The sequence below is a fragment of the Dermacentor albipictus genome, chromosome 3 (assembly GCF_038994185.2).
Source record: "Dermacentor albipictus isolate Rhodes 1998 colony chromosome 3, USDA_Dalb.pri_finalv2, whole genome shotgun sequence".
NCBI classification, from domain to species: domain Eukaryota; kingdom Metazoa; phylum Arthropoda; class Arachnida; order Ixodida; family Ixodidae; genus Dermacentor; species Dermacentor albipictus.
In genome coordinates, this window is record NC_091823.1 from 73,862,036 (window position 1) to 73,878,124 (window position 16,089).

The 16,089-nt window shown below is 45.3% G+C and overlaps 2 protein-coding genes across 11 annotated transcripts in view; one reads left to right on the top strand and one right to left on the bottom strand.

The window, feature by feature from the left end:
• The window catches only part of LOC135900638 (protein croquemort-like), a 204,171-nt gene extending 195,381 nt beyond the window's left edge, over positions 1–8,790 (bottom strand). Inside the window, exon 1 of the mRNA XM_065430135.1 lies at positions 8,764–8,790. Coding sequence (XP_065286207.1) covers positions 8,764–8,775 — 12 coding nt within the window. The 5' untranslated portion in view covers positions 8,776–8,790. The remainder of the gene's footprint in view (positions 1–8,763) is intronic.
• Positions 8,791–9,021: 231 nt separating this feature from the next.
• Positions 9,022–16,089, top strand: part of LOC135900637 (uncharacterized) — a 38,131-nt gene continuing 31,063 nt past the window's right edge. For 2 of the 10 annotated variants that reach the window (XR_011512767.1, XR_011512768.1), the window contains exons 1-12: positions 9,023–9,279; positions 10,618–10,655; positions 11,603–11,735; positions 11,823–11,897; positions 11,977–12,039; positions 12,131–12,163; positions 12,386–12,454; positions 12,533–12,579; positions 12,662–12,727; positions 12,805–12,882; positions 12,955–12,996; positions 13,085–13,150. Coding sequence is in view for 2 of the 10 variants with exons in the window: in XM_070535607.1 (XP_070391708.1) it covers positions 9,153–9,279; positions 10,618–10,655; positions 11,603–11,735; positions 11,823–11,897; positions 11,977–12,039; positions 12,131–12,163; positions 12,386–12,454; positions 12,533–12,579; positions 12,662–12,679 (603 nt within the window). In the remaining 8 variants the exon portion in view is untranslated. The other 8 variants (XR_011512769.1, XR_011512770.1, XR_011512765.1 and 5 more) reach the window with 7 other exon arrangements.

Consider the following 16,089-nt stretch of genomic DNA (forward strand, 5'->3'; position numbering starts at 1 on the left):
TTCCCCTTCAAGATACTTCCTCCACCTTGCGGGACTCCGCAGAACTGACTCGCCAACTGCATATAGTCTATGCTCGGCATTTCCCTTATCAATTTTAGAGCATTGCTCTTCGGCGCCCGTCCTGCGGCGAGCGTCGGCGTGGCTCGGCGTCGTAGCTCGGCGTAACCGAGCGAACGAGCGCAGTGAAAGATGAAAGAGAACTCGGAGCGCAGCCAATGTTGGCGCAGCGGGAGAGAAGGAGATTCTTGATGATGGGAAGGAAAAGTTGGGGTAAAGTGCAGCGCAGTAACTGTCTCTCAGCGGAGGACACCTCAACCGCGCTGCACAGGGGATAGGGAATGAAAGTAGAGGGAGAGAAAGTGCACCAGAAACAGCAGCATGCCGCGGAAATGTGACGGAGCTAAAGGCGGTCGGCGAGGCGGACAGCCTCGGCGAATGTCAGGAGCGCACGTAGTAGTGTCCTGTGTCGTGAAGGGCAGCCCGAGGGGTGCAGGAGTTCAGTCACGGTGTCGCACGGCATTGGCGCAGCGGGGGGTGAAAGACGCGAGGAGCAAAGCGGAGAGGAGGGTGCGGCGGAACCGTGAGGCGGAAAGCGGAGGAGAGTACGGCGTGAGAAGAAAAATTATGCAGATCCCACGCACTGTGGGAATCGACGTAAGCGAAGCTTCCCGTGCTGGATGCTCCGATGGACGATAATTAGTGGTGATGTTGGCGGCTAAAGCTTAATTTCTTCAACGTTTAGGCTAACACGAGAGTGGTGAGTTGATGTTAAGCGTTACCTTGCGTGCACCACTGCTGCTTGTCTGCGTAGTACGCGGAACGCACAGGGAGAGACGTTTGCTTGAGGCGTTGTTAATTGTGCGCCATATTTTATAACCTCTGCAAAGATTGAGCGTTGTCATTGCCTCACATGGCACATCTCATTGTAGCAGAAGTATTAAACTTGATTTGGATTATGCAGCTGTAGGTGCCAAAACCACACTCGGATTATGAGGCACGCCGTAGTGGCGGACGCCGGATTAATTTTGACACCATGGTGTCCTTTAACGTGTCCCGAAATCTAATTGCACGTGCGTTTTCTATTTCGCCCCCGTCGAAATGGGGCTGGCGCGATTGGGATCAAATCTACGACCTCTAGTGATGCCATAGCCGCAAAGCTGACGCGGCGGGCACAGAAGTGTTGACTTGACGGTCGACCGCTTCCATAGTGCATTCTGGACCCTGCGCGGTGCGCTTTAACTAATGCGGCTCTGCTTCTGCGCGCCCTGCATAAGTTGCTCGCTTGACATATTTACATGGCGTTTATTTTTCAGAAATAGCAGCAACGTACTGTACGGTATCTTGAATTTAGGCTTATCCTGTGTCCCCGCAACCGCTGTCGTATAGCAGTGGGGTTTCCTTGCCTTCTCACGTCACCTCCCCCCCCCCCTTCTTGTATGGGCACTGCCTTTCTTCTCCTTCCTTCTCCTTCTTCTACTCTCTACAGTTCTATCTGCGCCCCCTCTGGCCTCGCACGTCAGTAGAAAGGGGAGCGCTGCAGTTTCTGCAATGCTTCTGAGGAGAGTCACGGATAATTACAGGTGTCAAGCGGCTAATGAGGCGATGGCCAGGGAGCTCCAGAGGGTATTGTGCACATTTGACGCGGTGGAATGGAAACGAGTTTCACCTGTCGCCTTTCCTCTCTTACTCGCGCCTGTCATCGCTCTGAACCACCCCCCGACGCGGTGTGAGGGACAGCAGCAGCCACAGCAGCCCACAGCAGCAGTGGAATAGTCGAAGGAAGAGGCAAAGAAAGCTTCGCTTAAAAAGCGTGGTGTGGCGACGGTGGATACGAGATGGCGCCAGAGTAGCGCGCGTCGTAGCGCGTCGTCTAGGGGGTATTTCGGTGGCGGCGGCTGTGAATCGCACTCACGCGTCAATTTAGACAGTTTTAGTTTAGCGTACGCAACTATAGCGTACGCTATACGCGTATAATATAGTGCACGCTAAACAGCGCACGTTTTTTACAGGTTTAGTAGGCCTTTGAGATATTCGAATCTCAAAGGCGATATGCCGTCGTTGCGGCTGTCTCCCGACTGTAGCGATAGGTGGCGCAGACACCTCGAACGTTTCTGTACATGGTGAATGTTTGATGTACACGATGAGGATGGAGAGGGCGCTAGAGGGAAGTAATATCGGGTTTAATCTCTCATGCAGACAGGCGGGTACAGTAGTAGAGCAGCAGCTCCCAGGTTTATTTTATGCGGACGACATTGTGTTGCTAGCTAACAAGCAAAGTGATTTGCAACATCTGGCTAATATCTGTGGACAGGAAGGCAAGAATTTAGGTTTGAAATTTAGTGTTAGAAAATCAGGTGTTTTGGTATTCAATGACTACAGTGAACAGACAGTGGCAGTACAGGGCGAGGAAATACCTCGGATAAGAGAATACAAATACTTCTGTATATGGATAAACGAAGGCAACAGATATATGGGAACACAGGAAAAAACAATAACAGTAAAGGGGAAGAGAAATGCAGCCATAATGAAGCACAGAGCGCTATGGGGATACAATGGGTACGAGGTGCTCCATTGTAAGTGGAAAGGGTAATAGTTCCAGGACTTACTTTTGGAAATGCGGTTGTTTGCTTGAAATCAGAGGTACAACCAGGACTCGATGGGAACCAAAGGTCAGCGGGTCGCCTCGCATTGGGCGCTCACGGGAAGACTACAAATGAAGATGTACAGCGTGATATGGGCTAGACCAGTTTTCAAGTGAGGGAAGCTCACAGTAAAATTGATTATGAGGAACGACTGAGGAATATGGAAGAAAGTAAATGAACTGGGAGAGTGTTGAGGTATCTGTACAGGAAAAACATTGATTCACAGTGGAGGAAAATAACTAGAAAGCTTACCAGCAAGTATGCGGCCTGTAGGGTAGGCAACACAGCAACAAAGAACGTCAAGCGGAAAGTCAGAGAAGCTGAAATAATCTCTTGGGTGGCGGCAATGGAAAAGAAACCTGCCATTGCCGACACTTAAGAGCCAAAGAAACCCTAGGAAACTTTAGAAACCTGCCACTTAAGAGGAAAAAATGAAATCAGGAAAAAAACAATTTATCATAACTCAAAGGGAAGCTCATTACTTTTCGAAGCGAGATCAGGATGCCCTAAAACACGCACCTATAAAGCGAGATAGAAGAAGGAAGAAGAATCATGTGCTTTCTGCGGTAAAGACAAGGAAACAATGGAGCATGTTTTATTGCAATGTGAAGACATTTGCTCAGTGGCCGATTTAGGCACCACTGGCCTCGTTTAAGCACTTGGGTTTATCGAGAACAGGGGAAAAGTAAAGATGTCCGCAATATAGATTAGTAAGAGGCGATTGGAAGATTGGTGGAAGAAAAGTAGGGAAACGACAAAAAACGGAGTCGTGCAAACGCAAAGTTCGGAATAGGGGGTCAGAAAATTTGGTTCTGGGAGTTCATATAATGTTTTTTTTTCTTTCTTAACTTAGATAGGACATTAGGAAGTATAATAGCAAAAGCTTGGTGGCGCAACCCACCGCCCCGTTCCAAAGGGGACGCTTATAACATCCATCGATCGATCCATCCATTTCTTTCGTTAGGCTTCGACTCATTCGAAACGAGAAGCGATCTCGAAAACACCACACGGTTATCCATAATACTCTATCGTCGAAGCGGCCTGAGACTAAGCGAAAGCCATTTGCACAGTCATTTGCTACTAACGAAGTGCATTTTACAAAAGCAACGCCAAATTCAATTCGAAGCGGCCAGCCTCGACCGCCGCCATATTTCACGCAAACTCGGCAAACCACGCAAACACGCTATAACGCTAAATCTGAGAAATAGCGTGCGTACTCTATACGCTATGGGTTGTTCAGCGTTCTGCGCATGCGCAGTGACGACTCGCTATTTTATAACGTACGCAATGACATAGCGTACGCTAAACTAAAACTGTCCACTCACGCTCTGGCTCTCGCGATTTCCAGGCTAGCAAGGCAGTCGCGCCGCACTTCGCTCCATTTGCAGCGTGCCGCACGAGACGGATTGTCCGCGCCAGCCAATATATCGTGAAATGAAAACGAATATAGAGCTGCGCTGAAATTTAACATTAGGGAGTCACGTAATCGTCGGTGAATTTTTTATGCGTCACATGGTGTATTAGCTGCTCAATAACGCAATTCGCGCTGTTCCTACTTGCTCTCGTGTCCGTTCACGCTTCTTAGATATCACTGCCCTTTCTTATGTATTTGTTAATATGGTTGTTCATTTGTGCGCCTGATAATTTATTACTCCATAATACTTTATTCCGCCGTCGGGAAATGAATGAAACCAATCGCCTAAGGAATGCTTTGGCAAGTAATTAATCGATTGCCTTATGGAGTCACATTGCTTTATGCGAATAATTCCAGTCATAAGTTGCGTTCACAAATTGTTATTTATTGTGTAATCTTTATGTATGGTATATATTATCTCCTCAACTGACATTTCGTCAGGAAAATATTTCTTGATTGTATCTTGGTGTTTTTAAACTTTCTCGAGGCGTTACTTGGCTTTTTTGATTGATGTGTATTTGAGTGATGCCAGTCTCTTTATGGTGCGAGAGGACTAAGGCTGTGAAATTTAACTCCCCTTCGAGTGTGAGACGGATATTAGTAGTAATGTCCATCTCACACTCGAAGAGGAAAAAAACATCAAAGAGCTTGACGACTTGCCAAAGGACCACTGACCAAACAAGGTGGGGTTTCCCCTCCTCCCGATAGCAAAGTTAAGCAAAAAAAAAAGAAAGAAAAACAAGAAAAAAAAACGTTCAATAATTATTTGTCTTTCGATTTTCCATGTTTCCTACATATTGTTCCCTCTTTTTTAACGTATACCTGCCTAGTTATTTTCGCATTCCGGACCCTCTTCAGAGAAAACCCAGCCGGTCATCTCAACCAAGGAACAACCTCACTGCAACATAAGCCCAACCCATCAGTGACAACGCACTTCTGGAACACATCCTATTTGTAAGTCAAAACCAAGACTGAAAATATTACTGTAACAACTGTATTCACTTAATAAAGCCCGTTTTGCCGTCCGTTCCCTGGCTCTGGTTTCGCCTGGTGGTAGTGCTCCCCCCCCCCCCCCCCTTTTATGCGAAGCATACTAGCCGCACAACCACGCTCTTCCTTGCTGCGCCGCGCGCGGCCGCGTACCATATGACGTCATAACAGCTGCAAAAGCGGAGCCTCAACTCGTGCGCTCGCTTGCGGCCGCGTAGCTACATAGCCGGGTCTCAGCTCGTGCGCTCGCCTGCATGAGTTGTTTCTTTGTCTAGCCGAACCAAATATAGCCAAAGCAACAGCAGTACACCAGGCTAAACGATGCATTTCCGGTACTTTGAGGTCGCGAATGGCATGCACGTAACATCGTGACGCAACATTCCAGAAGGGAAAGTAGCGAGTGAAGCGTCTTAAAGAAATGAAATGTACACAAGTTAGAGGGCAGTTATTACTTCGGGGACAAGGTCGACTGTAAAATATTTTGCACCTTTGAAGGTGAAAAAGGGTGTAAATGTGTCTATTACTCACGCCCGTAGGGTGTGATTTATATAACTGACACCCTAAGGGTGTGAGTTAGGGAGACATTTACACCCTTATTCATTTTTAAGGGTGTAAATTATTTTGCAGCGTAAGCTCCGAAGGGAGCAGAAATTGTTCACAGCGTGGTATGGTCAGTGAAGTTACGGGATACGGAGTAAACGTGCTTCATCGAGATGTCGAAAAGCGCTCGACAAACCTCGTTAAATATGAGACAAGCGCTATATAATATAAAATGCATGGCAGTGTGATATCATAACCCTCAAAAAAAAAAAGTTGCGCATTTCTTTTTAGAGCTTGCGGAGTATTCTCCTACATTGTTGTATTGACCACCGCGCAGTGACCGCAAAACGGAATATATACTACTAATGACCCAAAATAAAGACTAATATACGATATGGCTTTATTTGTACGCATACTAGCGAAAGGTCTCATTTTGTTAATTTCTGTCATGATTGCAATTTAACGCAATTAGTAAAAAAAACCATACGCGAGTTACTACTACCTCACCAAACGTGCTAGATTTAGTCCTTACTTCAATCCCAGATGTGTTTGCAGCATTTACATATTTGCCTGGGCTAAGCGACCATTGTATCCTTCACTTCCTTTGCAACTTTACTTCGATTGAGCGCCACAGCACAGCAAACTCATAAGAGACTATGCTAGAGCGAATAGCACCGCTATTGACGTCGAAATTAATGCAATCTTTTTGCGAATCATTTCTGCGCTTTTACACGTATGATAGTGTAGAAGAGAACTGGGCAATTTATAAAGCAAGAATGCTTTCGCTTGTCGAAAAATATGTGCCTTTGCGCAAAATTTATTCCAAGTTTCGCTATCCTTGGTTCACTCCACTGCTCGGCCATCGGGGAAAAAAAAATAGAATTTACAGAAAAGCAGTATCAAGTGATAAAGCTGAGCGCTGGGCAGCTTATCAAAATGGCGTCTCTGATAACAAGCGTGAACTTGAAGCGGCCAAGCGCAATTTCTTTTCAAGCACTCTTCCTTCGCTGCTTCGAAATAAACCGCGTAAATTTTGGGAAGTGGTTAGCGGTAAACCGAAACAAGGTACCCAACTATTTGATGAAACGGGGAACGTCTTACACCGTCTGATATGTGCTGTGTTGCTCTGCATAACGTACTTAAATGTTCGTTTTCTGATTATCAGTCTTTTTCATCACCCCTGTTTAATAGCCCCTTGTTTCCCACGATGGATCCCGTAATCATTGACTGGGTTGGAATAAGAAAACGCATAGAGAATCTAAAAGTATCTGCACCCGGCCCTGATGCAATAACTGCTCAGTTTTTGAAATGCACTGTAACCCCCTCATATATTATTTTATCTAAACTTTTCAAGCAGTCCTTAGAATGCGGTGTGCTGCCAAACGACTGGAAGGCGGGGAAGGTGGTGCCAATTCCAAAACAAGGTAACCCGGCCTTCATGCGCTATTAACTGCAGACCCATCTCGTTAACCAGCATTCCCGGGAAACTTCTGGCACACATCATTTTCTCTAATCTCGTGCTTTTCCTTGAATCTATAACAACTTCTTTAGTAAATATCAGCATGGTTTCCGAAAAAAATTTTCATGCGAGACACAACTAGTTATGTTTACTAATGACCTGTTCTCATCTTAAGACCGAGATTCTTGCATTGATTGTATCTTTTTAGACTTTGAAAAATCATTTGACACAGTATGTCATCGTCTCCTTCTTCTGAAGTTAAGCAGACTTAACAGTGGCCCCTATTTACTTAAGTGGATTGAATGCTTTCTCGACAAACGAACTCAGTTCGTAAATGCTAACAATTCCGTTTCACCAACCTGTTTCGTAACTTCTGGTCTGCCACAAGGCTCAGTCCTTAGGCCTAGCTCTTTTATTGCTTATTTGCATTCACGATCTGCCGGAGAAATTGAAGTTTAACATACGTCTTTATGCTGATGACTGTGTTATTTATCGTGAAATAACTCATCCAGATGATTCCTTTTTACTTCAATCTGACCTTAACACCATTTCTTCGTGGTGTAACCATGGGTAATGAAATGAAATGTCAACAAATGTAAAATTATGAAATTTTCTCGCGGTAGTGCGGTTTCCACACCCTCATACAAAATTAACAACTCTATTCTATCCTCTGTCCTTCCTATAAATATTTAGGTGTTCACATTACTAACAATATATCATGACAAACTTACATTGAATACGTGACAAGCTCTGCCACTCGAACACTAGGTTTTTTACATCGCAATTTTTCTCGCGCGCCCTCTTCCCTAAAACTTACATTATATAACACATTAGTAAAGTATAAACTAGAGTATGCTTCATCAATTTGGAATCCCTCAACAGCACAGCTAACATACTTACTTGAAGCCATTCAGAGCCGCTCTGCACGTTTCATTGTATACAATTATTCCCGCAGTGCCAGTGTACCTGTCATCAAAACTGGCCTTCATCTGCCGGACCTATCATCAAGAAAAGAACTCGCGCGGTTATCACTATTTCAGAAAATGTACTATACTAACTCAGAATTAAAAAATGACCTTTTTATATCACCCTCTTATATTTCATCGCGAATAGACCCCAACGCCAAGATAGAAGTACCAAGTTGCCGCACAAACTTTTTCTTCAATTCATTTCTGCCAAAGACAGCATCCGAATGGAACCACCTCCCCGCCTCGGCCGCCAGCAATCCGGTTCATTCATCCTTTCAGACTGCTATATCTAACATTGTATAATGATTCACCAGTCCTCTCTGTAACGGCATCAGGCATTGAGAGTATCTTAAATAAATAAATAAATACGATTTCCTGCTGCCTTCACGGAACCTGGCCTGTTATGGCGTACACGTCGACGCGAATTCAGTCAGGAAAACTTCAATCACAAAAATTTTCAGCTGAAAGAAAGACGTGTAGGAGAAGAGGACGTGGTGCGGGCCTTGCGCGTATTTGGATACCGTCAAGAGGTTTTCATGTAACACTGGCTAGAATGGTAGCCATTTGCCTGGTCCTAGTGACTTCGAGGCCATTGTATCGGGGAAGCCAACTCTTTCAGAGGAAAACAATCGTTGCCGCGCCCCGTAGGGTCGATTGCAGAAAAAGATAATCGGCGAACATCGATTGAAACGCTACAGCAGATTTATAACGCTGCAGTCAAAGTGTGCGTAATTATTAGTCATCACTTACCCGCTTACACATGGTTTCCGGAGGCAAACTTATTTTCTTTCGATGGGGGAGTGAAGAGCGAAGATTTGAAGCCCCTAACTTTTTCAAAAGTAGCGCCATTCTTAGATCTTTCCGTCACGCCGCTCACCCTAGCGCTTCCTCCTCCACGCCTCCTGTCGCCCCAGCCTCCTCCGCTCCCCCATTGGCCAATATGTGTCACGTGGAAGCAGGCGCCGCGCTTTTGTATATTTTTTTCCCGCGCAGAAGTCGGCGTCGCGCTGTTGTATATTTTTTCTTTCCAGCGCGCACCGACCTCCATTGTTGGCCCTGCGACGGAAGTAAGCGTAGGCAGACTGATCGAGTGCGTTAGCGGAGCAGATCGAATGTGTTATTAGGGACGAGAACTTGTGATGCCGTGCTGCTGCGCCTTCGGTTGCCGCAACAGAAACACCGACGGCAAAAGGCTTTTTGCTTTGCCATCCGGCGAGCGCAACGCACAAAGAAGAAAAGTGTGGATACAGAGGATCGGGCGGGCTTACTTCGAGCACGACCTACTGGAACTCCAGACCTGCACAGATATCCGGCTTCTATGGGAGCAGCTTGCGCCCACTTTCGTTCAACCGACTGCCGTAGGTGGCGCTTTTATAACCTGTTCGTCTGCTACGCGGTGGGCGGTTGTGCGGCGTTGTAAGTAGTACGGCAGCTGTTGTGTTATGACGAACTGCTTCTCTAGTTGACGATTTTTGCTAACACAGCGACAGGGATGTCACAAGGCTTTGATCGGTCACTTGGCTCCAAAAGTTGACTCCCCGAACTTAAAAAATGTCGGAGCGTGTAGTCCGCTGCTCCCTAAAATAGCGTCAAATAGCCGCTCCCACTGCCTTTTTCAAGGAGATTATTATAAATCGCATTGTGTATAGAGTTCGCAACGTACCCAACAGTTTCATTGTACACGTTGTAAAATTCGCGTCTGCGCCCTTTAGAAACTTGAAGCCACCGTAATGTTCGACGACAGAACGATTATCACTCATTTTAACTCTTAAAAGTTGTCCGTGAATGCGTCACGAGTTAAAAAGTGAATTACGCACACAGCTGCACTGCGTACGTATCTTCAGCACCACCGTTATGCTGCCGCGTACTACGCGGAAAAGCTAGCTTTACAGTTTGAAAAGAGTTCCGTGACACGATTTTTAAGGCCTGCACTGCAGCACGTTTTAAAGCACTGGGATCGCTTAATTTTTTGCGCGCTTTCTACTGAGCTAGACATCCAACGATATTAAAAACAAGATATACTCACCTTCACTTGAAACAGAATCGATCAGACTATTGCACATATCGGGTGGAGGACTTACTCGTCAATACTTTTACTATACTTTTACCAGATCGTCTTCCTTTCACTACGGCACAAAGCAGTATATCCTAATGTCATATACGACATTACGCTGTCTCTAATCAACTAAAAGAGGCTGGATTATCCTATGAATCTTCTTGAACAATTTTTCCAGTCTCTTAAGGAGCTAGGAAAGGGAAATTTATGCCGTCGATCTAGCATTGCAGCGGCCACCTATGCTCGTTGTTTACATTTCTTGCACCGCTCATCCTCTTCTAGTTTCACTATTCAAACGCAAAGCATTCGCAAAAATGTCTTCTTTTGTATATTTGTGAATTTATTCATTTACCGCCAAAACAAGCGCTTTGTGCCTGCCGAAATGGCAAGACAAGCGCTGAACAGATCGTAGAAGCAGACGACAGCGAACAGGTTATGACTAGCGCCACTCTGCTCGTACGTTCTTTCCCTAGCGGCAAAAGGGGCGAACTAGACCAGGCGTGCTGGAGGAGGGAGATCTGTGCAGGTCTGTAGTTCAGTAGGTCGTGACTTCGAGGAAGTGGCCAAACACGCACGGCTTTGCGAAGTAAGTGCCACGACTCCTCACAACCTCTTCTTCTGAGCCTAGTTCACGCCTTCCGCTTTGAAAAAAAGTGTATGTGTTCATGCTGTGCGTGGTTTTTAGCGCGTTTAAGTTGACTTTTTTTTCGAATGTGCTCTCTTTGGTTCAATTTTCGTCTTGCGGTGAAAGTGCGCGCATCTGCAGCTGGCCTGTGACATAAAAGCGACTTTATTCAGGCTGTGTTTTGAGCTTCACCAGAAGTTAGTACATTCTCGACGCTTTTGCAAGGCTCACTATGACTTATGGATGCAGTACTCTTTTAGCTTCGAATGGCCGTATGTATTGATTTGGTTTGTGGTGATTAACGTTTTTAACGTCCCGAAGCGACTAAAGCTATGAGGGAGGTCGTAGTGGATGACTCCGGGTAACATTATTTAGGTAGCCAGGGGCTGTTTAACGTGCACTTTGATCGTAGGGTTGTACGTGGGCTGGTAAATTCCTCGTTGGCGTTTCGTAATTCTCGCACGGGCGCGGTAGCGCTGCACCAGAAGTTCGCGCCTCGGCGTGATTGTATTCCTTTAATATATTTTATTTACTAGTTGTAACAACGTGTCATTATTTAGTATTATCGACGGCGCCTCCAGGGCACCAAAGCGGCAACGGGAACACCAAAAGCTAGAACCAGGGCTGAATGGGGCTCGCCGATGCCTGTGCATGCCAAGGGGGTATAAGATCGGCTGACCGCTATCGCGGACAGCCGATATTATATATTTTATGCGTCCAATTAAGTAAATGGGTATCGCATGCGTCATATGTACTGTATGTTGTCTTCCATCTCCTGCCACAAATAATTTCGTGTTTTTGATTATGGAGTGCGGACAGGGTTGCCGTGGAAGCTGCGCATAGAGATATATAAATCCGTTCTTTTTTTTTTTCAATTAAATATTGAATTTTTGTGTCTCTCTTCTCAGGATCACTTCACTGAAGATCAGTTTGAACCGCAAATCCTTCAAAAAAGCGGCATTAAAAAGTTGAAGCAGGATGCAGTGCCGAACATCTTTGTACACAATAAGCAGCCTAAATTGAGGAAGCCACCAGCCCGCTGTATGCTAATTTTTTTCTTATGCGCCATAGGCCAATTAAATTTATGCATTATGTTCAACTCTTTTCTTTTTTTTTTCGTGAAACTAGGTGCAGTAACTCAAACAACTCTGCACACACTTAGTGGCACGCATCTCGAAGTTCAAGATACTGAAGGTTCAGAATGTAAGTGCTCTTATACTGTAGAGCAAATTGGTAAATATTATGGTTCATTCGCATCACAAGTAACTCACTTTTTGTGCAGCTGATGCTTTCCTGTCTACTGAAACTTGTCACGAACCATCATGTGTTACATCCAGTAATGGCTGTGAGTACAGCTTATGTAATCTACTGAACAATAATGGTTTCACCCAATTGCCTCCTCTCAGTATTTTTGTTTCCTTTCATGTATTTTATAGTTGAAACACACGACCACAACAGCTCCGTTCAAGGTGAGGTTGGCATGTACCTTGTGGCGAGTGGATGCGCATGTTTGATTCTTTTGCATCTTAGTCCTCACAGGGTGCCCTGTGTAGGGTCGTACTAGGAGTTTCAGGCATGAATTTGTAGGTCAAATCGGTTGAGCAATTGTCATGTCAGTAAGTGTCATGTCGCCATGTGTACAATACATCGATTGCACAGAAGCTCTTAACCTCGATTCACATTTTGTGTAGATGAGGTGCCCGTGTGCAGCCCCATTTCTGAAGTGCCTCTAAATGACACCCCCTCCACCTCCGATGGCTGTGAGTATAGTTTCACAAAGAACTTGTCGTTTGTTCCAAACACCTAACTACTCTTGTTCACTGGCTTTTATTTCACAGTTCCTACAGATGAAAGCAACATGCCTGGTTCTTCGTGGCGAAATGAGGTTGGCATTTGCCTCTATGGCAAGTTAATACGTGTTTCTTTTTATTCTTTTTTTATATGTCCTCGCGTAATGTTCTGTACAGGGACGGAAGCCAACGTAGAAGTGTCTGGCGTAAACCTGGTAATTGAAGCGGCTGAACAACTGGACAGTAAGTTTCGTTGTGTGGCGAGGTGCAGAAAACATAATTGCATTGCATCCTCCAACCTTGATTCATGCTTTGTGCAGATAAGGTGACTGCCTGCAGCCCCATTTCTATTGAAGCGCCTCTAAACAACACCCCCTATGCCTCCTATGGCTGTGAGTGTAGGTTCATAAAAAACTGGTTGTTTCTGACAAACACTTAGATACTCTTGTTCACCCTCTTTTATTTCACAGTTACTACAGATGAGAGCATCATGCCTGGTTTCTTATGGCGAGGTGAGCTTGGCATTTGCCTCTATGGCGAGTTAATACATGCTTCTTTCTATTCTTGTGGTTATATGTCCTCACCTTGTGTTCTGTGCAGAAATGGAAGCCAATGTAGGAGCGTCTGGCTTAAACCTGTTAATTGAAGCGGCTGAGCAACTGCACAGTAAGTTTTGTTGTGCAGCGAAGTGTACAAAAAACATAATCACATTGCATCCTCCAACCTTGACTCATGCTTCGTGCCGATAAGGTGACCGCCTGCAGCCCCATTTCTATTGAAGTGCCTCTAAACATGACAGCTTTTCATGGCTGTAAGCATTCTATTGCTTACAAATAAGTATGTTTCATTGCCTATTGCTGTTTAAGTGTTTGGCAACATGACGTGATACAGTGAATGCATCTAGGATATATCTTTCTGAACAGTGCTGAGGCAGAAGCATATAAGCACAAACTTCATTGTTGTGGCATGTCTTGTATCACATTTCTTGCATTATAACTACAGCATTTACTAACTACTATTTGGACATTAACTACTATTTTGCCATTTACTAACTATGTTTTGCCATTCCAGCAGTTCCAGACATGCCACTTCCTATCGCAGTGGCTGGCTATATTGAAGCAAGTCAGGTGCCTAATCAAACTGTTGCTGCTCTTCAGGAAAGGATTGCTGAGCTTGAAGCCGAACTACAGGCCTCGCAGAGAAGTTCTGCTCTTGCACATAAGCACAAGAGAAAAACCAGTAGTGAAAAAACCCTCATGAAGCAGCAGCTCAGCTCTTTAATGGCTGCTGACCAACTACTACTCTTTATGGAAAAAAAGAGTATGCGTGAGACACCGTGGACACAAGCAACAATCACCAAGGCACTGAAACTTGGGCTATCATGCGGCTCTCAAGGATGCAATCTCGTAAAGGGACTAGCTGCTCCTTTGCCAGGTGTACGGACTCTACAAAGGCACCTTCAGGATCACAAATTCGCACCAGGCCTCCTACACGACATTATTCGTTCTGTCTCTCAAGGTGCATAGAACGTTTCTAAGCTAATAATTTAAAATCGTATAGGAATGTGTAAGTTCACATTATGCGACCTGTAAGATTATAAGACTTAGCTATGAATGTTCATTTCATTTGTTGTTAATAAATAGGAGATGAAGCTCCAGCCAAGCTCGCGAATAACTGGAAACACAAAACCTTAATCTTTTCTAGCTCCTTCCACTCACATATTACACAGGTGATGTTAAAAATCGTTCATGTTTTAATTTTGCTTTGTTTAGCCACACTCAGTGTACAGCAAGCTATATATGAGTCTAGATGCTCAAGGGTTTCGTCATACTGTACACAAAACTAATATAAGAATTACCATATTTACTCGAATATAATGTGCACCTTTTTTCGATAAAATGTGTCCAATATTTGCATGCGTGTTAGAATCGAGTACGACCCTAAATCCGTGCTACCGAATTCGCATTCGAGAAATGGCCGCCTCGTACGCGCTGCTAGCCTAGCTGCCGTAGCTTCCTCTTTGTGCATACCTCCATGTTGTAGGTGTAACCAGGCGCTGATGTAACCTAGTCTACCACCTGTCTTCGCGATTGCTGCGTTTATTCAACCGGCATGGAAGCGCCCACTGTGAAGATACGCCGAGTCTACCATGATGCTGCATTTAAAAGGAAAGTTATGTGCGCGGAGACGGATGGAAATCGGGCCACATCACGGGCGTTCGGAGTTCCCGAAACTTGTGTGCGGGACTGGCACAAACAGAATATTTTCACCAGGAAAGCAACAAGGAAGGGTTTCAGTGGACTGAAGCAGGGCCGCTTTGCCGAAATAGAAGAGCTGCTCGCGGAATACGTGCAAGAGCAGCGACCTGTGACAACCGATCTGCTCAAAGTACGGGCGATGTAGTTACCCCTACAGAAAAGGCTAATGCGGAGCGACTTCAAAGCGAGCAAGTGCTGGCTATCAAATTTTATGAAAAGAAAAGGCTTTTCTCTTCGAAGGCAGACAGGGATATGCCAAAAATTGCCTGAAGAATATGAAGAGAAGTTGCAATTTTCAGCGGTACGCTTTGAAGTTGCGCCATAGAAATGGCCACCACTTCGGACATATTGGAAGTGCCGATCAGACGCTGCTCTGCTTTGACATGCCTGCCACCACAACCGTTAAAAAGAAGGGGGCGAAACAAGTGCGCGTTTTGTCTTCCGGCCACGAAAAAACTGGAGTCACCGCTATGCTTTGTTGCACTGTGGATGGGCAGCTCCTGTATCTTATCTTCAGACGGAAGACGCTCCCGAAAGGAATCGTGTTTCCTAGTGGCGTGATTGTGCACACAAATGAAAAAGGGTAGATAACCACGGACTTGGTTGCTGACTGGATTGATAACATTTGGCGGAAGAGACCCGGCAGCAGTTTGGGTCTGCGTGGGATGCTTGTGCTCGACGCGTTCAGGTGCCACCTTGACCAGTGCATCATGGACAAGCTGGCTGCATGCAACACCGACCTTGTTGTGATACCCGGTGGAATGACAGTGCAGCTCCAGCCGCTCAATGTTTGTTTGAACAAGCGAGTGAAAGATAGAATTTGGACGCTCTACACCGAATGGCTTGTCAATGGCTGCCACGAATTCACGCGCGCCAATAAAATGAAGTGTGCCTCGCTGCAGAACTTTGCTGGATCGGTGAAAGATGCATGGTGCACGATCCTGTCTGCCATGCTCAACAAGATCTTTAAAATGTGCGGGATTTCGAATGCCATGGGCGGCACCGAGGATGAAATGCTTTGGCCTGTTGATAGCGATAAGGAGTTGTCTGATAACGACGACAAGTGATATCTATTGCTCCATGCGCCTCGTATCAACGCAGTGAAAATCTTGGCGGCAAGGTATGCCTCTTCCATTTCTGTTTTCATTCATCACAACTTTAGTGTATTACGAATAAATCTGTTTTTTTCCAAATGAAAGAAAAAAGTATTTCTATATGAAAGCACGAGGTGCGCGATATTGTGCTCTTTCTTTTTGTCATGGAAAACAGGTGCGCACTACAATAGAGGGCACGTTAGAATAGAGTAAAAATGGTATTAACCCATATAACTATTTCCTGGTGCTGAAA